The sequence below is a fragment of the Boleophthalmus pectinirostris genome, unplaced genomic scaffold (assembly GCF_026225935.1).
Source record: "Boleophthalmus pectinirostris isolate CB_2022bp ecotype Guang Dong unplaced genomic scaffold, ASM2622593v1 HiC_scaffold_4, whole genome shotgun sequence".
Classification (NCBI taxonomy): Eukaryota; Metazoa; Chordata; class Actinopteri; order Gobiiformes; family Gobiidae; genus Boleophthalmus; species Boleophthalmus pectinirostris.
In genome coordinates, this window is record NW_026571353.1 from 11,491,609 (window position 1) to 11,516,513 (window position 24,905).

At 39.8% G+C, this 24,905-nt stretch overlaps 1 protein-coding gene across 1 annotated transcript in view; it reads left to right on the top strand.

Annotated features, from left to right (window-relative positions):
• cux2b (cut-like homeobox 2b) overlaps nt 1-24,905 on the top strand; it is a 236,105-nt gene that overhangs the window by 103,399 nt on the left and 107,801 nt on the right. Inside the window, exons 2-3 of the mRNA XM_020928253.2 lie at nt 2,601-2,711; nt 10,390-10,437. Of these exons, the coding sequence (XP_020783912.2) occupies nt 2,601-2,711; nt 10,390-10,437 (159 nt within the window). The remainder of the gene's footprint in view (nt 1-2,600; nt 2,712-10,389; nt 10,438-24,905) is intronic.

Consider the following 24,905-nt stretch of genomic DNA (forward strand, 5'->3'; position numbering starts at 1 on the left):
TGCATCAGTAGTAGTTGTAGTATTACTAGTAGAAGTGAATTTAGTTTTTGTAGTAATAATAGTAGTACTAATATTGGTAGTAAGTAGTTGTAGTATTTGTAATGGTATTAATATTAGTAGTAATACCATTGAGGAGTATCAGTATATATTAGAAGCCTGGTAGAAGTATTTAGTATTATTTTTCACCCAAGATCTGAAGGACTGTATATCACACCATCAACATTCAGAGTACTTTTACACTGAAGTAGCCATTACTTAACTACATCTTCTTTTCCTTTTGAAATCTAAAGAGTCAATGTTGCTGGGACCTTAATGACTTTGTTTTTTGTTGTTGCTGCCGAATTGAAAATCATTGGTCGATCAATAAATCCATGTTTTACCCCGAGAAGGAGCGAAAAGATGGAAATAGATTTGACCCTTGTTTCGAATGAGGTCCTGGTCCTGCTTTTAAAATCACCTATTGAGTTTGCTGTGTTGTTTTTGAAGACATTTGTGCATTTCCTCTTTCCCTCTCTCCCTCCCTCTCTGCCTCTCTCCCTCCTCCCTCTCTGCTCTCTCCATACCCAGTGTATCGATTACTTCAAATACTGATTATCTAAAAGGCCTCTGCTACTGTAGCCATTGGATTTATTTGGGCTTAATTATTTATGGGCCCGGGCTAGCTGTAAGTACTACTGCTGTGAGATCATGAAGGATTACATAGTTAATATTCAGCTGTGTATTTTTATTTATGTGCACTCCGGAGCGTTACGGGACGAGATTTGGCCAGGTGCCCTCCCTCATTCTCCATTCACTTTCCTGTATCATGCAAGTTTTACTAACAGATGTATTGTTATATTTCATCTTTATGTTCTGAAAGATGGACTTGGTTGTCAGGTAAAATGGTGAGCTTAGATTGACTCCTGTCTGTCAGTATAGTATCCGTCAGAAGCCAGCCAATCAGACTGAAGGTTAAATCCCAGATAGTGGCATTGCATACTGCTGTTGTGTCTTTCAGCAATGTGTTTTCGTTCTTGTCTTTCTAGATGCAATTTTTTAAAGGTGCAGCAACTTTTCTTGTCTCTGTGGAGATAGAATTGCTTTCATACTTATGTTACACAGTATGACATTAAGCTTATCTCTGTGGATTGAAATTGAAATGAAAGAGATTAAAATAAAACACACACATTCTTACTAAGAGCAGGGTCGCCTTCCGACAGATTTGGCCTGTGACTTGGCCTAGTAGCATTGTCTGTTTGTCTCTATGGTGATAGATAGACAGATAGATAGAGATTTGAACCCTGCTCACGACGTAAACATTATTGGTTGAGATGGTTGAGGGCATGATTAGTTGTCGAATCGATAATTGATCAAATTTTGTCAATCACATTCATTTTTAATCAACAAACTGAATGTCGGTTATTGAGGGTAGCGTAGTGTAAGGAGGCAAGGCTGCGTCTGACAGCTCAAATATTGGAGTTGTGGCCTCACAGTCCCACGTTTTGGCTCTGGCACCTCCTTGGAGATCACTGTACCACTCAATAAGTGCGTTTACATGCACATCAGTGTCCCGAGCATCATCAGTTTTTTTGAGGATTCATGCATGTATAAGCAGTATTTATCAGTTATGGCAACATAAAGATGTGTGCGCATGCATCCAAAAGACAAACATTTTTCGGTCTTTTCATCACAATGGTAGCCAAAATAAATAAAGTGACCAACATAAACAGAATGAGTGAAATGACTGTTAAATAATGCGCAGCGCTAAACCTGCACACGTCTGATCTCTGAAAACATGAACCATCCCCAATGCGATATACACACAGAACAGACTCACCATCAGCATCATCAACTTCCCTCTGTTACAGAAAGAACACACATATTCCACTGAGTGGTGTCCTTTAGTCCGACAGAAGCTGAACTGCATCAGCGTACAAGGAGATGTCTTTTCAGCGCTTATAGTTTATGCAAATGAGCCATGCAGTTTTAAGTTTCTGTAAAACATAAACACATGTGTGTATTTATAATGTCAAATAGGCTGATGTGGCTCTATAGTGGTTATGGTTTATATGTTGTTAAGTTGAGTTTATTTATAGAAATTAGTAATAGTAATAATAATAATGATGATCAGTTTAATATAAAAACGTTAATGATTCATCAAAAATCAATTGTTAATTCTCCTGACGTTCTATTAAGAAAGTTTAATCAAATGCCCATCCCTAGTTGAGATCCACTGACCCACAGGTGTGTTTCCAGCTCCCACAAATGAATAATGTCATTGTGCCCTAAGGCAAAACACTTAACCCATCTCATCCCAGTGTGTGCGTACAGTTGTGTATGAATGTGTGTGTGAGTGGTTCCTTGAGCTAAAGCGAGTGAAGGTGGAAAAGTGCTGTGTAAAAATGTGATAATTTTCCATTTACTATAGACAAGTTACATTTTGGAACATTCGCGGCAAAGCACTAACATCTCCATGGCGAACAGCAAAGAGTGGATGGTCTGTCATGATTAAAAGTTCCATAGTGCACCTTTAGACATTTCTGTTTCTGTGTATGTTTCTCAGTCCCTATCCTGCACTTTAATTTATGTTTTAATTCCTCTCTGTTTTTCGTGATTTACAGAGGGAGCTGAACTCGGTGGCATCGGAGCTGGCCGGGCGACAGGAGGAAAGCGAACATTCCCATAAGCACTTGGTGGAACTGAGCCGAGAGTTCAAGAAAAATGTCCCGGAGGTGAGACCCGAATCACACAATAACACCGCTAACTCACCAGTTTAAGTCAGGGCTGTCTGCACTTAAGGCAAATCCATACAACTTTTTACTATTGAATTTATGGGCTTAATATCATTCCAATGGGTCCCAGATGGCAACAGGCAAATAACTCCTGAATCTGAGTAAATGCCAGGATTGCAGATCATGATGTGTAGACACGGTATAAAAACTTGAAGGAGAATCTTAAAATTTTACGGGAGGATGTGCTAACGGAGTGTATTCCTTTTGTCTCTTAAATTTCCGCTACCACTTTATAGTAACTAAAACTTGACTGATAATGAACAAATAGTTTATTAACAATTATTCAGGCTCAGTAATTACTTCATTAAAGGAGATCTATTACGCTAAATCAACTTTTAATTGCTTTTAATCATGTTATAATCATTACCTCTTCTCATACAAGTTATATTCACTGTGTTGTTCGTCGTGAATGAAGTTTGTGTTCTATGTAATTAAAGCATTATCTTACTGTTTAATTCCATAAACACTACATCATAAATCCAGAAGTGCATTGACTGTCTCCCCACAGTTGGTGGTTGTAGGCTACCACCCGTCAGACTCATCAGCAAGTCCATGCAGTTGTTTCACAGTAAATTAATGCTAAATGTTTATTTTGCACTTATTATTTTATTGGGTGTCATCTGCAATATACTGATTTTCTTAATATTGTAGGGTTTCCAACCATCTACCACCAACAGAGGTTAGTTAGAGATTAGAATGTGGAAGGATGCCGTAAAATAATAATTTGGATCGCAGCCAGTGCTATTACTGAAAATAATTGATGAAACAAGTTATGAGGTAAAATGCTCAATAAAAAGAAAATATATGATTCATCCATCCTTTTTTTTTTGGAAGGTCATATCTTGCTCTTGTAGACTGCAATGAGATTCCCATTCCTCTTGATAATGTTTACATCGCATTTGAGTATTGCATTAATAAATATTCTTTGATTAAAGCTAAACTCAACTGTAAATGCTTATCCTCAAATGAGCTGTCATCTCTTCTAGCACATATATTTTCATAATCTTTGAAGCACATTTAACCCACTTCTGTTTTTATAAAAAGTCATTTTGACTCAGAGGTGGGTACATTTACATTTACTACTTTCTTGAGTACCGTAAATTCCGGACTATAAGCTGCTACTTTTTTCTCACACTTTGAATCCTGCGGCTAATAAAACAATGCGGCTAACATAAGGACGGATTCTTTGTTGGGCAGATTCTCCATTCATATATACGGTCTATGGTTTGGCAACACCGTGGACATACGCAGTCTGATTGCAGAAAACGTCACTGTCTGTGCGGCTCACTCATGGATCTAGGGTTTACATGAATTTGCTACACTAGCTAGTGATTTTGTCAGTGCACTCAAACAGTTTATCATCGTGGGATAAAATAAGTTATGATGCTAAATGAACATCAGTGAGGGGGAAACATCTTACCCGTATGCGTAAATGATGAGAAGAAACGTCTCAAACTTCAATACCTGGACATCCACTCATACCTGATCTAGCCTAGCCCCCGGGAGAGTCTGAAATCTGCTGAAATCCTACAAGACTGGCATAAAGACAAGACAGGACAGCAGCCCTTGCAGGAGTCATGCACCTTAGAGTGCGGGGAGAAACAGGGGTGATGCGTCGAGGAAGATGCTTGTTTGATTGTGTTTTGAACAGTAATTTTACTTTTCATACACACACCCTCCTCATGGAATACACATGAAAAAATGCAGATGATGCAGCTTTAAAGTTAACAACAACTGATGTGGCTGTCAAAGAAGGAAACCGAGCTGCTGCACGTGAGCTTGGCATCAGTGAGTTGATGGTGAGATTGTGGCGACGGCAGCGTGACGAACTGACGACAAAAGCTTTCAGAGACAGCTCAAACGTAATAACGTTCTTGTAGATGTGGACACCTGCTGCTTATATTCAGGTGCACTCAATAGTCCAGAAAATACAGTAATGTATTTGATAGTGTTACAGTACTCTTTCTTAAGATGTGAGTACAACTGTGAGTAAAGTAAAAGATTCATGTTCACAGTACTAAACGATTTACACATTTGTATTTCTTACACCACTACTTAAGATATGATTTAGTTTTCTTCATTTTTTTTTGGTCTGTCCTATATCTATTCCAGATTTGATGCATTACTTAATGTTTCATCTTTCCATTTACATCAAGTTAATATTATAAATCAGATGTCACAAAGAGCGAGCTGTTTTTTGAGTGCTTAGTTTATGCAAATTAGCCAAGATTCGTTTCTGTAAAACGTAAACTGAAAAAAAAAAAAAAAAAAAAAAGCTGTGTGGATAGGGAAGGCTTGCAGACACAGAACCAACGTGTCTGGATGCAAATTGTTTCAGATACGGTGATACAGTGATTCGTTTCAGTGTAAACGTAACCTTAGTTGAATAATTTCTTGAACCTCTACATTACACTTCTACTGTAGTAATATTATTTTGAAGCAACTACTCTAGTAGTGTTAACTGACATTAGACCTGATTCTCTCCTTTCTTATCATCTTCTTTGAGCCACATTGACGCTTGGCAGCATTTAGATATTTACTAAATGAGCCTGGGGGCTATTTGCAGTCTGCATGAGTTTGAGCAGGAGATACAGCGCTGTGATCTTGTGGGTTTAATACTAGCGTTTAAGACTGGATCAGACTGTCACGAATGGCAGCACAATCCCTTTACCTGAGGCGGTGGGTAGCAGCTCACGTCAGGCCAAAGCGGCTACTGGAAAAATACACTTTGTAAAGAAGTCCACTCGAGCTCTTCAGGTTTAGACTGTGATACCACCCGCACACAGGGAAGACTAGGGTTCAGATCATATCACAACATTTAAACAACTCTATGTGGGATTTAGATTTTACATTTCATAAACATGACCTATTTGTGTCTCAGATACAAAGTAAACAGGTTCAAAACAAATATAACTTTTACTTATAACCATTCTAAAGTTGATTTATCCGTAGTTACAAAAACATTAGACATGACAGCCAAGTTGTTTATGTTTTAATTTTGGTTTTGGTTGCGAATATCCAATCAGACAGCAGAATGAGCCTCGCAGGAGTCTCTCATTTGGGTTGATGTGGTTGGATAAATATGAGATGATTTATGTAAATGTTCTTTTTGTACTTTCTCATGAAAATAACCGATAATTGATACAGGACTATTGGTTGCTGCCCCCAACTGAGTGTGACCTCATTACATTCTAAAATTTAAAAACTTAAAAAGTAAGGGGTGTTCTAAAATTTGGAAATGGTAATCAATGCAAAATACAAAAGGGAAATTGTATTCGAGTTTTGTCTTCGCCGACTTCAAGGTTAGATCACCAGAGGGCAGTACCACCGGACAAATATGAAAATGCACCAGGACACTGTCTTATAATCGCTCAGAGAAACAAAGCACTGATGAAGGGAGATCACAAATGCCTTTTAAAATCTATATATTGCCAGATTGGTCTTACAAGAATTTTGCTATGGTCTTCACAGTCTTATATTAAATCAAACCAAAAATTCCAATGATGAATGATAATGAATGAAGAATGAGGGCCAGGCAGGGGTGTAGTGGTCGGGGTACGCGGGGGTACGCCTGTGTCTCCTGTGGGTGAAGTGGGTAGATGTGAGATGTAAAAAAACAAAACAAATATAAAATAGCCTACAACTTAAATGTCAGACCGGAGCTACTGGCAATGGTGAGAACAACTTGCATAGGCTCATGATATCTGCACTGCTGTCCTATATAGACCTGTGACATGAGGGTCCAGGTCTGAACCAGGACTGAACCAGGACTAAAACAGGACTAAACTAGGACTCAGTGTCGGAATGGGCCCAGAAGTCTCTCTCTCTCTCTCCAAGTCTCTCTCTCTCTCCAAGTCTCTCTCTCTCTCTCTCCAAGTCTCTCTCTCTCCAAGTCTCTCTCTCTCTCTCTCTCTCTCTCTCCAAGTCTCTCTCTCTCTCTCCAAGTCTCTCTCTCTCTCTCCAAGTCTCTCTCTCTCCAAGTCTCTCTCTCTCTCCAAGTCTCTCTCTCTCTCCAAGTCTCTCTCTCTCTCTCTCTTTAAGTTCTTGGGTGTGGAGATCAGTGAGGATCTGACCTGGAGCTTAAACAAAATCAGCATTATAAAGCGTGCCCAGCGGAGACAGTTTTTTCTACGAACACTCCGCCAGAACGGGCTCTCCCAGAAGCTCCTAACCAACTTTTACCGGTACACCGTCGAAAGTGTTCTGACGTACTGCTGTACATCGTGGTACAGAGTCTGCACAGCTGCTGAAAAGAAGGACCTGCAGCGAGTGGTGAGAACAGCTGAAAAGGGGTGGGCTCCTCACTCCCGAACCTGGACACCATCTACTCTTCACGTCGCCACACACGGGCCTCCAACATTTTGCAGGACCCCACAAACCCCAGGAACTGCCTCTTCCACACTCTCCCCTCAGGAAGACTTCAAACTCCCCTCACACGCACAAACAGGCTGCGCAACAGCTTCTATCCACGAGCAGTGGACGTGCTCCAAGGGCACAGGCACAGATAAAAGGCCTGAAGGGACTCAGTGCAATAATCTATTTATTTTATTTATTAAATGTTTTTTATTGGTATGGATGTGAGGATGTGTGTGTATTTGTTCATTTTTACTGCTACAGATCTGCTCTGTTGAAGTTTCGTTGTATTTCATACAATGACAATAAATAAATCTATCTATCTATCTCTCCAACTCTCTCTAAGTCTGTCTCTCTCCAAGCCTCTCTCTCTCTCTCCAAGTCTCTCTCTCTCCAAGTCTCTCTCTCTCTCCAAGTCTCTCTCTCTCTCTCTCTCTCTCTCTCTCTCTCTCTCTCTCAAGTCTCTCTCTCTCTCTCTCTCTCTCTCTCTCTCTCCAAGCCTCTCCTCTCTCTCCAAGTCTCTCTCTCTCCAAGTCTCTCTCTCTCTCCAAGTCTCTCTCTCTCTCTCTCTCTCTCTCTAGTCTCTCTCTCTCTCTCTCTCTCTCTCCAAGTCTCTCTCTCTCTCCAAGTCTCTCTCTCTCTCTCCAAGTCTCTCTCTCTCTCTCCAAGTCTCTCTCTCTCTCTCCAAGTCTCTCTCTCTCTCTCTCTCCAAGTCTCTCTCTCTTTCCCCAAGTCTCTCTCTCTCTCCAAGTCTCTCTCTCTCTCTCTCCAAGTCTCTCTCTCTCTCTCTCTCCAAGTCTCTCTCTCTCCTCTCTCTCTCTCCCAAGTCTCTCTCTCTCTCTCTCCAAGTCTCTCTCTCTTCTCTCCAAGTCTCTCTCTCTCTCTCCAAGTCTCTCTCTCTCTCTCTCTCTCTCCAAGTCTCTCTCTCTTTCCCCAAGTCTCTCTCTCTCTCCAAGTCTCTCTCTCTCTCTCTCCAAGTCTCTCTCTCTCTCCAAGTCTATCTCTCTCTCTCTCTCTCTCTCCAAGTCTCTCTCTCTCCAAGTCTCTCTCTTGCTCTCTAAGTGTCTCTCTCTCTTTCTCTCTCCAAATCTCTCTCTTTATCTCCAAGTCTCTCTCACTCTCTCTCTCTAAGTCTCTCTCTCTCTCTCTCTAAGTCTCTCTCTCTCCAAGCCTCTCTGTCCAAGTCTCTCTCTCTCTCCAAGTCTCTCTCTCTTTCTCCAAGTCTCTCTCTCTCTTCTCCAAGTCTCTCTCTCTTTCTCCAAGTCTCTCTCTCTCTCTCTCCAAGTCTCTCTCTCTCCAAGTCTCTCTCTCCAAATCTCTCTCTTTATCTCCATATCTCCAAGTCTCTCTCACTCTCTCTCTCTAAGTCTCTCTCTCTTTCTCTAAGTCTCTTTCTCTCCAAACCTCTCTCTCTCTCTCTCTCTCTCTCTCTCTCTCTCTCTCTCTCTCTCTCTCTCTCTCTCTCTCTCCAAGTCTGTCTTCAAGATTAGTCCCAGTTCAGTCCTGGTTTAATCCTGGTTTAGTTCTGGTGTAGTCCTGGTTTAGTCCTGGTTTAGTTCCGGTTTAGTCCTGGTTTAGTCCTGGTGTAGTTCCTCTTTAGTCCTTTTTTAGTCCTGGTTTAGTTCATGTTTAGTTCTGGTTTAGTTCATGTTTAGTCCTGGTTTAGTTCCATTTTAGTCCTCCTGGTTCAGTCACGAATCGCGTACCCCCACTTAAAAAATCCTCACTACACCACTGGGGCCAGGTAAAGATATTTTGCTATTGCACTGGTTTGTAAATATCTCTAATTCAAAAGTCTATTACTATAAATGGTTTAGTTCATCATTTGTGCATTTTCCTCTCAAGGTTGTGTTCACATGATATCATACAATTCTGGAATCCTTATATTTTCAAAATGAGCTGGAGAACAGGTCAGAATTCTGCGGCAGAGTTTGCTGTTTAAGTCTCTGCAATTGTTGGGACTTGCCACAAGAAACAAAAATTGGTAAAAAAAAAAAAAAAAAGTCTGACATCTTCTCACAAATAACCAAAAATGAAATTGTTTTGTCACAATAGCTTCAAGGTTCAACATTTGTGGATCATAAATTTTGAAAATTAAGAAATCCGTGTATCATTCGTTCATTCGTTTTTCAATATAAAACCAAAAATAAGAAAACGAAAAAACAACAGTTTTCTTCGTTATTTGTCTCCAAAACCAAAATGAAAAACGGATAACGATTCGTTTTTTCAGTTTTCGATTTTGTGTTTAAATGAAGAATGGAAAAAACGGATAACGGCCGTTTCCCGTTTACGTGACTTCCGCGATTGCGATGCCGGAATTTTGCACCGCATACGGACTGAACTAGGACTGATCCAGGTCTGAGACCAGACCGAGACCAGAGCGGGACTGAGACGGGACAAGACTGGGACCAGACCAGGACCAGAGCGGGACTGAGACCGGGACCAGACCGGGACCAGAGCGGGACTGAGACCGGGACCAGACCGGGACCAGACCGAGACCAGAGCGGGACTGAGACCGGAACCAGACCGGGACCAGAGCGGGACTGAGTCTCAGTAGCGCTCTGGTCCCGGTCTGGTCCCGGTCTGGTCCCGGTCTCAGTCCCGCTCTGGTCCCGGTCTGGTCCCGGTCTCAGTCCCGCTCTGGTCTCGGTCTGGTCTCGGACCTGGATCAGTCCCGGTTCAGTCCGTATGCGGTGCAAAAGTCCGGCATCGCAGTCACGGAAGTCACGTAAACGGGAAACGGCCGTTATCCGTTTTTTCCATTCTTCATTTAAACACAAAATCGAAAACTGAAAAAACGAATCGTTATCCGTTTTTTCATTTTGGTCTTGGAGACAAATAACGAAGAAAACTGTTGTTTTTTCGTTTTCTTATTTTTGGTTTTATATTGAAAAACGAATGAACGAATGATACACGGATTTTAAGACATTATCAAATTCATGAATGTTAACCCAATCTATTCGTATCAGCTTCCTGCAATATTCAACATTTTCAGGAGTTTTCCTCATTCAAAAGGTGTAAGATTTAGTTTTAAATTGTCAATCACTATGGCAACGGTCCTAATTTCTCACCATTCAGACACCCATGGATAGGGAAAACTGGCTCTGGATCCCATCTGGGACTATGACATCATCACAATCCATTAAATCCTCGTGTGGCGTTTCTTGTGGGGCTGCTTGTGCTGCTTGGGTCTGTACTTAAACAGGTGGAGCATCTGCAGACATGAAATGAGCTGAGTGCGTGTTTTTATTTTCTGTGTATTCAGGAAGTCCGTGAGATGGTGGCACCTGTTCTCAAGAGTTTCCAGGCCCAGGTGAGTCCGCTATATTTGTACATCTACTTTCACAGCATAACACTATTCAGACTGGCCTCGAAAACTAAAATTGGGTTTTTAAAAGAGGAAAGTTAAAGGTGCGTTGCGTAACTTTTCTGGTGGAGGGTCCATCAAATGCTTTTCTTCGTGGAGATGTTGTTGCTTTGTCTGGAATGTTTCACAGTATGGCATTAAACCTTTCTATATTCATGGAGACTAAGGGTCTGTCTTTGGTCGAAATGGTGAAGTTTGTATTTGTTTTGGCCTTTCGTTCACATGAAAACAGTGTTTTTTGAGGATGGGTTCTAGAGTGGAGAAATCTGAGAACGCCGGCGTTGCATTGTCGTGTGGACAAGCAAACCACGGCTTTTGGAAAACGTTGCAGCCCTCAAACTAGCCCCCGCAGACTGTAAGACCGTTGCCGAAATGAGACAGGTGCAGCCCACGGAGCCGCTCCCATCGCCCAGCAACCGAGACACGCTGCTAGCACTTATGCTAACAACACACACCACGCAGATTACGCACACGGATCAGTAACAATGATTACGCATGGGTAATTGAACTGTTTGATTTTGAGACCAAGTTATTCTAATAATTCTCATGCAATTCTTATGGCTAAAAATGAAAACTTATGTTTAAAGGTTGTATAGAGGATTTTCCAAGGAACGAGAAATCCAGCGACTGTTTGTCCTTTTTCAAATGTTGCGCATGCGTGAAACCACCCCCCCTCCCCTACAGCTCCCTACGTAGAAACGCCTCCTCCCGCCTCCTCTTTACGCCAGAAACAGGTTTGTTTACAGCCGGTGCGCTGCACATGACTTGTAAACAACTAACTACAGTGTTGGTTAGGCAAGGCGGAGAAGTGAGGAGCGGGGGGAGGGGGTGTGCGGACATTTCGTTCGCGGACGAGAAGTGAGGAGCAGGGAGAAGAGCGGAGGGAGAGAGGAGAGAGGAGAGGGGAGCGGTGCGCGGAGATTCCGTGCCCGGAGAAGTGAGGAGCAGGGGGAAGAGCGGAACGGGCAGCGGGGACAGGAGCAGGAAAGGGGTGCAGAGAAGGTTGCGCGGAGATTCCGTGCGAATGAACTAGCTACAACACGCAGCAGCAAGCGGACTCTTTCTTTGCCTTGAAAATTACGTTTTCAGACATAGGATATCGCTTTCGTGTCCTGAAAAACGTTTGACTAGCTCTTGGAAATAAAGTACGTTTTCATAATAAGCAGAAGTGACCTGTCCAGGAGTAATTTGGCGACCAATGCGTCAGTCTTTAGACCCTGCGTCTGCTTCAGTTGCGCCATCGCTGGAATGAATCTATAAGAATCACCTTAGTTTGGCTTCGCTGCTTTTCCCCTTGTCTTCTTCTTTCAGCGACCTCAAAAACGGACTTTCTTTTGCGGCTAACTGCTCCTGGATTCTTGTCTGCCATTGCAACAAACTTTGTGCTAACTGCGAGGAAGATATAGGTAAAAAAAAGCCGCTAAGAACTGTTGAGTTGGTGAAGTAAACAGCGTCTGTGCGGCTTGCGTCTGTGGACTGCGTGACAGATGTACGTAAACCACGTACCGGCGGCGCGCAGGCAAGTCAGTTACGCTAGAAACGTAGGGAGATTGATTGACAGCCTGTCAGCTCACAGATAACGAGGCAGTGTCGTTATCTATTGGCAAATGTTTAGCCCCACCACGTCCAGAGTTGATGAATTTTTATTCTCTTTTTTGGTCATCATGATTACAAGGCTACTGCATCTCTATAATGCTATCATTGACAACTTGAAACAAAAAAAAATCCTCCATACAACCTTTAACTTTTGCAAAACAAAACGACTATATTTCTGGGATACATCTAAAATAGGCTAGATTACCTTAAAGTAAAAAAAAAAATGGTGATGAGATGTGCATTATTAAATATTATTATCATTGTTAACAGCAGCACATACAGGCGTGGCATATGTATGACATCATTTTCACTCAGTGCTCTGTTGTTGTCTGGACGTGAATATTTATTGATCTGACATGAGTGTGGGCGCAAATGTTTTTCAACCCGCAAACGTGGACGTAGCCTAAACCAGGCCAAGTCACACGTCAGATCTGCGGAGAGGCAACCACACTCAGTCAGAATGCCTGTTTTGTTTTTTGGGTTTTTATAAAACCACCTGTAATTGAGTAAATGTAAGGTAGAGCTGTTTAATGTCATACTGTGGAATATACCAAGCAGAGCAATGACATATTCATAGAAAGAAGCAGGTGATGGATCCCAAATCAAAAAGTTACACAGTGCTCTTTTTTGGAGCTTTTAACCCTCTCCAGGCAGGCGTTGCAGATTTGCAACAGCTAAATTCCAAGTACCTACTTACTCCACATCCATATTATATGAGCTTTTTTTACTCAGGAGTCTTTTCTCCCATCCATGCTGATAAACGTGGGCAATGCAGACTGTGCAAGAATGGCTACACGCAAATGGCCTTCCAGAAGTGCAAAATACTTTTTTTGTTTTTTTACAAAGGATAAAAAAGTCAGAATTGTATATTACTACCCCATATTATAATTTTCCCCAAATATCAGATTTTTCCTGATACTAAAAATTAATTTGAGCCTGAGAGGGTTAAACATGATGTGATGTTGTCTGCACTTTAAAAATATAACTTTAGTTTTGTCTTATATAGGTAAAGGTCCTGTACCGGATATTTTTTTTAACCAATTTAATTATAAATGTGGAAAACAGAACCAGTTCATTGTAAACTGTTTGCAGTGGTCCAAAGTTGTTCCTCTTTTACTTTCTGCATTTTCAGAAAAAAAAAAATCAGGTACAGGTCCTTTAATTAATTTGGTGATGTATTGTCATTCTAAACACTCATGTGATGTGCTCCTTCGTGTTTTTAAAGTCCATACTCCTTCACTAGATCATTTCATCTCTACAAAGCATATATATAAAAAGCATATATATAGCTGTGATAATTGCTATGCTGCAAATTGAGAATTTCAAAATGCGACACTTCTCATTGTTGCCATACACCCAATTGAAGCACCCAATAAATATATAAATATATATATATATATACACATATACATATTTATTATTTATTTATTTATTTATTTATATGGTTGTTTTGCAAATCTCAAGTAAGTCTCAAGTATTTGACCTCAAGTGCGAGTCAATTCAAAACTGACCCCAAACATTACATCAAGTGGTTTGATTAATGATTAATTGCACATCCCTAATAACATTGTCTTTCCAATGCGTAGACTATTCTTTTTTCAGTATAACCTGTTATTTCACAATCTGCATGCTGTAGTTTTTCGTACATCATGATGCAGCATACTTATGACGTAGAATAATGCCGAAAAATATGTTCGGAAAGCCATGAGTTTCTACCCTGATTCACCAGCCAGTTTCACTTCACTTCATAGAAACCGTAACGTTGAATTTGTTTGCTTGACGGTAGGCGGTTACTTTTTTTCATTTAACCAATCACTGCTATTTGGTCGTGATGTATGCAATGCGCCACTAACGGGACTAACTGTTATATTAAGCTTTTCCCAAATCCCGTAGGAAGAAGGGCAATAACGTCTTTCCCCTTGATAAAATTCACTGAACATTTTCTTTGTTCTGGCTTTAAATCCTCGATCTCGGGAATCATCACCAACACAGAATGTATGGCTCTTCGCTGATTGGCTGGTGCTCGAACTCGCACTTCCGGAATCAGGAATCAGAACGCTGTCTAGTGTGTTTTAGTCGCCGGAGAGAAATGAAATTGAGCAGAGGCACTAGGTGGCGCCTGCCTGGTTAACGAGTTTTAGCTTTTTGAGGAAAAAAAATCTTTTATGGTTGGAAAGCTATGTGCAATTATATAAAACATATTCTGAGGTATCCTATACGGTACAGTTGGTCTGAAAGCGTTAAACTCAGTACTCCTTCACTAGAATCATTTGGATAATTTCAACCCTGAGATTACCGGTCTCTACTAAAGAAAATGTAAAAGGTAACTGTTAAATTGAAATCTATCTAATCTACAGAGCATTTTAAGCTTTGGAGATGTAGACAGACTAGTAATTGAGGTTTACTCAAACATATGTGAATGAAACTAAATCCAACTCCAGCTTTGTTTTTGAGAAGGTAACAATATTATAACAAAGCTCACAAGAGTCAATTTTGTTGAATATAGGCCCTTCCAAAAACTTGAAAAAGCACCGTCTCCTTATCGTAATATCTAGTACAAATCATGCCTCCTGACTTCATTTGAATCAATTATTTGCTATATTGTTTTTCTTATACATTTTCTGAAATAGGAGCTGGCCTTGACACATGATTTAACGCACACACATACACACACACTCCACTGCACCATGTTACAAATTAATGATCTCGTATAGACCGGCAGAAATCCATGGCATCGCTTTTTCCATGTAGCCTCCTCATCTGGCCGCTATCGACTGATGCCTTTTCTGTCAAAGTGAAGTAGCGTCTATCATGCCATTAGATGATCAGATATCTGCCTTCTCATATTTTCTTGGCCCGAGACAAGCCCACATTTCCTGTTGTGATGGTGCATTCAACGCTGCCCCTCTGACGTCGGCCATATTGGAAAAGTCATCTGATATCCACCAAGACTCGGCTCCGGCCATTAAACCAAGGTCATAAATCACATTTGTGCACCGGAGCGTATGGAAATGATACCGCAAATATGTTTTCCACCGGTCTGGCCTTGCCCCCCTAAACTCTAACCTGAAAGCATCATCGCCGTCATTGTCAGTGAGTAAGGAGAGGGGCTGAGTGAGAGGTGATTATTGGCAAAAGCCTTTTTAATGTTTGGTAATTGACTGTCAGTCTGAGAAAGCATGGCCGACCAGTGCTATACAGGACTGTAGAGAAGGTGTGAACTGTATGTAGGTGAGAGTGTAGTAGTATTACTTAAGTGAAGTACTAGTCCAGAGTAGTCCAAAGTGTCCAAAAAAACTGAAAATGCAAAAACACACTGATCAAGTAACCTACATAAAATGGTACAAACAAAAAATAAAGAAAAAACAAAAATCACTAAAAGCCTACAGGGGCACACAGAAATCGTGGTTCGGTACGTTCCTCAGTTTTGAAGTCAGTTTGAACAATTTGTTTTCACATTATACAAACGTGAAAATAAAGTAAATGCAAAGTGCTGCTTGGTAATACTAATAAGTTAAATTAAATATTCTCAAATAAGCAACTCATGTATGAAATATTATAAAAAAATAAGTTCCTTGTAAATATTAAACAAAACCTTTCAAAAAATAAAGCGCAGCACTACCAGTTCCAACATGAAGTTTTACTCAGTCTTCATAGTTTTGGCCAGAAAACTATGTTCTGCTGGTCTGCTGCAGTTACACCATCCCCGGTGGTTGAAAACACACTTTCGCTAGGGACAGAGGCGGGTAAGAGGGGGTATGGGGGTCAGAGATTCCATGCCAGTGAAAGTGAGCACCAAACCAAACGTCCCATACCAAAACGGTCTGGCATGAGTACATGTACCGTTACACTTCTAATAACCTATATTACACAAAGTTTACTCTTTTGAGCTTTAAGTCATGTCAGAATGCTGTTACCTCATCAGAAACATACCTGGGGTTGTGTTTTGTTTCATTCACATGTTTGAGTAACAATTTATTATTAGTCTGTCTACATCTCTAAAGCTCATGGTACTCTGTTCCACTTTGTGATGTCATGTAGTGGTAGTTCTGTTAACAGCTACCTTTTGTTCAGTAGAGGTAGGCTACTCAAGGCTCAAATCATCCCAATGATTCAAGGTGAAGCTGTATGGAGATAAAAACACAATGGAGCTCTGCCGGTATTACATGACATTACAAGGTGGAACAGAGTGTTTTCTGTTTGAGAGAAGAACTCTGCTGAAATATGAAGGGTTTGTTTCATTTTATGACCTCTCTGCAGCACTTTGTAAACTGCTTTGATTGTAAAATGTGCTATAGAAATAAAGTGGATTGGATTTGTGTGTTAAACGTGTGAATTAAACAAAACAACTCCAGGTACATTTGTGTTGAAGAAACTACATTGTAACTTGCATCAGAACATAACTTAATATATATAAGCCACACATTTAGAACCTATAGACATGTGTACATAAATAAACTATAAGAAATACTAAGACCTGCGTAACAGTTCAGGTACTACATCTGGCTGATGCATTACAATTGCCAATAATAATATGCATAATGACACCAAAGTTTCAATTTTGATAAAGATTATACAAGAAGAGTATAGAGCTCAGGGCTGAATGTCAAAAACTTTATGTTGTGCAAAATGTTCCAAAAGTCCATAGAGATGCATTAGCAAAAACTATATAATAAAAACCTGAGGTGGGACTTGCAAGTCATGACTTGGACTCAAGTCAGACTTGAGTTACTATTTTTTAGGACTTGAGACTTGACTTGATAAAATGGACTAAGACTAGGGACGTGACTTGGACTTGAAGGTCAGTGACTTGGGACTTTACTTTCTGTTCTGACTGTAATGATTCACACTAAGGTCTTGTCAAGACATTTAAAAAGGAAAAATTAACTAAATACATTTTTAGAACTCTTGTATACTCTTATATAAATGTATCCTGACTTTTTAAAGTACAATTTTGGTATTTTGGTTTAAAGACTTGAAATGACTTGAAACTCAAAGCAAACAATTTGGACTTGACTTCTACTTATGGGCCAGTGACTCGAGACTCGACTTGGACTTGCCTGTGTTTGACTTGGGACTTGAGGTCAAAGACTTGAGACTGACTTGAGACTTGCAAAATAAAGCCTTGGTCCCACCTCTGATAAAAAAAAAAAAAAAAAAAAAAACACTCAAAAAAGTGTAACTGTGGAACATTTCAATAAACTGCAGGTAGTTTTGCATTCAGTGCTTTGAAATCTCCATCAGGCTAACTAAAAATTCTATGAGGTGTGGCGAACCAAAAACAAAGTAACGCCGAAATAACCCTTGAAGTATTTTAGTTACTCATGTAAACAAACTAGTAGTGAGTAAATCCGTGCTGCTCGCTCTAGCAGACACATTCTCATTCAGTCCAACCCTCCGACAATGCAGCGGCTTGATTTGTGTGCTAATTCAATTACTCCAAGTGTAAAGTGGCACAAATATCAGAGGCACCCTTCCATATCTTTATTGTGCAAACAGGAGCCCACAGGATTAATTTGAGCACCATTGATGTCTGACAACTGGGAGTCGAGAGATGTTACGGAGTAGATAAAATAGATGGTTGATAATGAGCTAGGATTTTTTCTTCTTTTTTTAAGCTCCGAGCCTCTTGGTACCAGCGCTCTCTCTCTCTCCTGTGCCGGTTTCATTGGCACACAAGCTACACTTTGATAAGTAAACCCATAGGTGGTATAAGGCATGTTTCAACTAGTGGGATCAAAAATATTAGTTGGGTTGGTGTGGTTATGATTGGTGGAGATAAATTCTGTTCATAGTTCATGTTTTAAAGACATCCAGGAGCATTTGAGAGAAGAATTATAAAGAACTGATAAACTAATACAATTCATTCATAATAAAAAGAAGATATTTTTTATAGAGCCGGACAAAAATGAAAAATATCAATCGCATTAATCACATGAGGAACTCATGCGATTAATCATGATTAAGCAGGAATATTATTATTATTATTAAGAATGCGATTGCTGGCACCGGCTTCTCGCGAAGGAAAAGTGAGACCGGGGGAGTGGGGTTGCAATGAAGAGTGATCGGCCATGCGGTGGTGCCCTATGCGCTGTGCGTAAAATGTGCATGTGCGGAGCTCCGGCTCTGACACGTTCCATCTCACGTGGTTGGCCGAAGCCTCACTCCATTTGTTTCATTGAATGATTTGCCGGCATCAGCAGAGTGTGTTGCATTTAGGTGATATTTCAGACTCGTGAAACTCCGGTGATAAGACAATTCAGCGTTGCAGTGATACAAATGACTTTGGCTGTGTCGACTGCACTGTCTGGAAGAACTTTAAAATGAAAATGGCCATGTAAAGGTTCCTCACCCTTCTCCATGTTTGTTTATCCCAATTTCTTTCTCTCTGTCGCTGCAGCAGTAAGTGACATTCTAGGCTCGCTCACAGTGGACTTTTTCAAAATGAAAGCTAGTGAGCAAGACGTTTACACTAAGAAAAATTATAATAATATAAAAACTGCGTTAACTGCATTAAAATAATTGTCTGCTATAATGAATTAGTTAGTTAACGCAAAATTAAAGTGTTAACGTGCCCAGCCCTAATTTTTTATATTACTTAACTAATTGCAACAATAATTACTGATTGCGTTCATTCAAATAGAAATTTCGATTTGATTACAATTAATCACAGACTATTTGGAGGAAAATATATAGTAAGAGTTTGGTGTCAACTATTACTAATTAGTAATAAGTTATGCTCACTTTTTAATACTGTAAACTGACACTGACAGTAATGTTAACTTCCTTCAGCTCAAGAGCCCAGGGATGTCCAAACATTATTTCACTGAGGGCTGCATATTCAAGTATTTTTTAGTCATTCACAGCTTTGACACAGCCCTCATACCTTTAATAAGGGCCTGAACAGTAATTTTAGCTCCATATCACAATGCAATGCTGTTGACGTAATGGAGGTTTAATGATTTAAATTTGTATTTAAAAAATGTGGTTGTAAAAAGGGCCAACAAAAATCTGTCTGATGGCCCCATTTGGCCCCCGAGGAATAGTTTAGACACCCCTGTACTAGCCAACTCATTGTTTTGTTCTGGCCTGACCTTCTCTTTACCACTTTTTACACATTTACCGACAGATACAACTATTATAGTCCTGAAATCTTATCCAGATTTATCATAACATTTTGTGCAATAAGCTTCTTGCTTTTTTAATGCATGTTTTTTGTTTACAATTTTAATGTTTTGTTAAGAGGAGTGTTGTCGGGAATAGTGCGGCGCCCATTGTTTTTGTCTATCTTAACAATATTGTACCTGGGGAGAGCAGGTGGAAATTAGCAATACAACATATAATAGACTACAGTACACTATCTCCTGTGTATGTACAAAATCATGCACTCTTTGTCTCAATAAACAAAATGAAAACCAAATAGACTAGCTTCCTCTTGTCTTGTAAGAAACAAAAAAAAAACCAAAAAAACACCTCTTTCCGTTAATGCAACTGGCAGCTCAGCATGCCATAATATTTCTAATCCCCGGGTGTTTTGTGCTACACTTTGACCTTATTGGGAATGTCAAACAGCTTGCGGAGGCTGCTGAACTTTACCCAGCAGTAGTGAGTCGACCTCGGTGTAAGAGCCCAGGGACCTGTACCTACTGCTTCGTTCGGCCCTGTGTTTGTCCTGGTGCTCTGGGACACGGGCAGGTGGAACATGATGGTGTACTGATAGGTAAATATATTGCAAGGAAGGCTGGAAGAGTGTGTGGTTATGGCAATGTAAGGAATTGGTAATTGAATCTGCATTGTAGTTGGAAATGTTTTGCTTGCATTCATATGTTTTATTAGCCTGATTCATCAGCCGGTTTCACTTCATAAAAACTGTCTGACTTCGCAGTGTTAGAAGTCTTTCCCCTTGATAAACTTCGCCAAACATTCTCTTTATTCTGGCTTTAAATTCTCAATCTCAGGAATCTTTGCCAACACAGAATGTATGGCTCTTCACTGATTGGCTGGTGCCCAGACTCGCACTTCCAGGGTTCTTGCAACCCACCTAGAGTATTTAAATTCCTGACCTAGTCGCTGGAGAGAAATTAAATTGAGCGGAGACATTAGGTGGCAACAGTCTGGCTAATGTTTTATCTCAAAAAGTCAAGATTTTTATGTAACTAAATATAAAGCCAATGAGTAACATTTGTTCAAATTGTGACAGATCAGTCTTTGGTCCATTTCCACAGCAGGAGGCGTCAGGTGCTGAAGTCAGACAGCACCTTTTTAATTTCTCTTAATCTGAAATAAATATGTAGGTTAGGTTGGATTACACATAGTGATAGGCATGATTCCTCGACTAATCAATAATTGATCGTTAAGAATTTGGTCTATCACATTCATTTTTAATCGACAAACTGAATGTAGGTTGTTGTGTGTAGTGTAGTATAAGGAGAGTGAGGCTGTGTCTGACAGCTCAAACACTGGAGTTGTGGCCTCACAGTTCCACGTTTTGGCTCTGGCACACCTGCTTGGAGATCACTCACTGAATGCGTTTACATGTACATCAGTATCCCGGGCATGATCAGGTTTTTGAGTATCCCGCTTTCGTCATGATGCATGTATATGCAATATCCTGGTTACTGCAATATAAAGTTGAGTGTGCATGCGTCCAAAAGACAAACACTTTTCATCACAACAGGAGCCAAAATAAATAAAGTGACCAACACAAATAAAGTGAGTGAAATTAGTGTTAAATAAAGAGCTGTGCTAAGAGCTAAGAGCAGCGCTAATAGTTTATGTAAATGAGCCATGCGGTTTTAAGTTTCCTTTCTGTAAGACGTAAACAAATGTGCGCAAAGCTGCATTAAACACATTATAATCTGAAACAGGCTGATGTGGCTTTATATTGGTTATGGTTTATATGCTGTAAAGTTTGAGTTTATTTATGCAGATTAGTAATAGTAATAATAATGATGATCATTTTAATATAAAAACATAATGACCTCTATGCCCATCTCTAATTACACAACTATAGTGTGCAGTAATCATGAAGATATTTTGCAGGAGATCAAGTGCTTTCACAAGTGCATAAGGCAGCATGGTGGCAAAGAGGTGTAGCGCTCTCGCCTCACAGCAAGACGGCCCTGGGTTTGATTCTGGGGCACTGCTGGGCCTTTCTGTGTGGAGATTGCATGTTTTCCCTGTGACTACATAGGTTTCCTCTGGGTGCTTCAGTTTCCCCTATCACTAAAAACATGTACAATAGGGTCAATTTCAAGACTCCCCTGAAAAAGAGATTCTAAAACTCAGCGGGACTATCCTGGTTAAATAAAAATGTCAATAAATTGGAAATATGACAAAAAGTGCTGTAAATATGAACACATATGTTAATTTCTGTCAAAACTCCATCATGTTTTGTATCCTCATTTGGGAATTTTGTTGCCTCCCACCTCTATATATATTATATATATTTAATATTTTATTGCACAGTCCATGTAAATGCAATGTATTTAATTTACATTTCTTTAACAAGGACAGATATGTAAAATGTAGATAATAAAGATTTCAAGGTATATTAATCATCACACCTAAGTCAAAAAGTTTGGTTTCCAGTCTGTACTGAATGAATGAACTTGAACGAAACTACAAATTAACTTATTTCCCCACAATATTAATATTACACCGTCATATTGAGGTAACACAATTTAACAAGTCGACTTCTCCATGTCTCCTCTTCACAGTCTTCATGGCCCTCACATATGTATCATGTTTGTTTAATCTGTCCCAGCCTGGTCGGGACACTCTGTAGTGGGTGTACGGGTACCTCTCCGCCCCATCCCGCCTCCCTGCTGCTGCTTGCCAATGCCCCCCGGACCCCCTTTTGGCACTATAGGACCCTAGATGTGCCACTTCTAAGCATGTTTTCCTTTTGAAGTGACAGGTCCCCTCTTTTTCCTTTCTCCGTTCATTTGGATCTTCCCCACCCTCTTCTCTCTCTCTCGGTCCAATCTCGCCGTCTAATTATCGCTAACCAGGCGCAATGATTAGAAGCTCCGACCTAGATTTTTTCGCGAAAGTACAAAAAGGGAGGAGAAAGAGTTAATCCCATGTGTTGCGGTGACTGTCATTGGTCGCTTCCTCTCCTCTCTTCCTCGTTCTTCTTTCGTTCTTTTCTTTCCCTGGAAGTTTGCTAATGAGGTCCCGTCAGAGCTGCGCGAGGTGTTAATTTGGCCTTGTGAAGTAGGAAGGAGATTAAGGACAGTGAGGAGTCGAGTTTACGGCTTAAAATACACCGCTGTCCCTATTAATCCACAGGGCCCGCGGAGACCAACCAACCAGCGAACTACCTTTTTTTCCCAACTTTATAATGAACAATGTCTTATAATGAAGGTAATTTTAATATAAATTTACAACGTGTGTGAAAGGAGGTAAGCTTCGTCTTATAGGGATCCCAGGAACACCTTTGGGCCAGTAGGGATATGACAGTTATTTCTCCAATCGCCAACACACAGGAGCGCTACCATCTGAACGTACTGATAGCTGTCCACACCACTCGCAGTAAAGACAACGCGCTCTTCTCAATGCAATTTACACCTGCCTCGCACTTAGGAGTGTTACCCCCCGGGAACAGCCACCCCGAGGTGTAAGGAAATGTGCCGGTTTATCCCCTGCTCGTACAGTTTGTGTCTCTTTCAAAGCTGCTGTTAAATACGCAGTGGGAAACTTCAAACTTGTATTTGTGTGTAAGACTGTTTAAAGCTTCTATATTACGCTAAATTGATTCTTGTGAGCTTTAAGCCATGTTGTAATGCTGAATCAAAAACATACCTGGAGTTGTATTTTGTTTCATTTGTACATTCTTGAGTCATCTTAAATTATTACCTCAAAATGACCTGTTCCACCTTCTGATGTCATGAAACGGTAATTGTCATTCTATCATTTCATTCGTCATTTCATTTTTGATTAGGAAACAACATTATAACATAGATCATAAAGTAGAGTAATATGGGCTCTTTACTGTGAGGGGTCCATAGTACTATAAGGATGCGTGAGTCACTGCTTTGGGTTGAATGAGAAATCCTGTTGTCATTACTGAATAAATTCCAACTTGTTTTTTTTTTATTTATAATTACCAATGTGGCCTATTGTTATTTACTACAATCTATTCTGAGGTCTTAGAAATGAATGAATGAATGGAGTAAAGAGATTATGCTATTCAAATACTGAGTAACCGTTTGCAATATCTAAATTATAACAATTTTAAAATAACTATAAACCCTAGGGGTGTAACGATATCCAAGTCTCACGATAACGATATCGTCTCGGTATGATCCTTACGATACCATATTTATTGCAATATCGTGGGAAAGCTTACGATATGGTCAGGAGGCTCACGATTGGGGATGTAACAATATCCAAATCTCTCGGTACGAAATTTTCACAATATACATCTCACGGTATGATATTTATCGCAATATTTTGTGGAGGCTAACAAAACTGTGAATATGCTACTTTTTCCTCTTAAAATGCCTTGACAAGACTTAATCCAAAGAACTAAGACTTAAAAGTGCTTAGAACTGTTATTTCTTCATGTAGTCTGCACTGAAATGGAGCAAAGGATCATGGTCTATGTAGTTCCCTCTGTCTTTTTTTAGCTATTGCTGCACCATAACTCTTAATTTTAGCCAAGACTTTAATTCGATATATTGCGATGGTCCATGATATTATTGTGAGAACTTTGATGACAATATCACAATATTTCGGTTACTGTTACATCCCTAGTAAACCCTATTTGATTCTCTTGACAAATTCACATTATTTATTGCTTTTTCTACCAATAATCCCACTGCTTATTAGTGAACAGTTTAAAAGCCCTTCTGGGGACTGATGGGACCAATTATCCTTAACCAGAATCACTGTGATACCTGCATCAGATTATGTTTGTTGTAACATAATCTGATGTAACATTTGTATGTTTGTTGTGACTGATAAGGTCCACTACTGTTGATTTAGAAACACTCCAAAATAAGGCGTATTTTTAGGAAGTGTCATCGAACCTCTACAGCTGAATAAGCATTATAGAGATATCAAGTAGAACCATCGCCAAACCCATCTTGAACTACAGAACAAAAATACAAAATACATAGTGTTATTTATTCTCCAGTCACAGAAAAGAAACCTGTGGTGGCCATGTTTGTTTACTTGTGAGAGGAGAGCTTTAGTGGGATTTCCTGTGTTCAAAGTCAGATGGTTGCTGTCCGTGAAGTGAATCTGTAGTGGCGGCTGTGTCTGGGTCTCATCACTGCAACTGTAAAAAACACAATAGAACAAACAAGGAGGAGCAGAAACTTTTGAGCTTTTTTAGCTCTGCGGCATGGGAAATACTGAGCAATTTATAGCTCAATGTATAGCTTTATTATTATTATTATTACTAACTTTTATTACTTTATTTGTATATTTTAAATTAAATATTTACTTGTACAGTTATCAAATTAGACCTTATTTGTCTAGAGTCTCTTGCTATTTTTGCAACTTTTTCTTTTGTTATTATGATGTGTGAGCTACTGTGTCTTGTGGATCAATGAAGTTTGTCTAAGTCTTAGTCTAAGACTAATCAAATTACTATACTTTTTTATTTCAATGTGGATAACATACACCAATATTCACACAAACAGGGGTTCCCTTTTTTTTTGCAAACCTGGAAAAACTAAAACTAAAACAGATCACAACGTCTGTCCTTTGTGGACACAAGTAAACTCTGCGTGACATTTACTTTTGCTTATTGTTATATAAAAGTAGAATTTATTTTTTGTATTATATCTATGTATTTACGTTTTCTA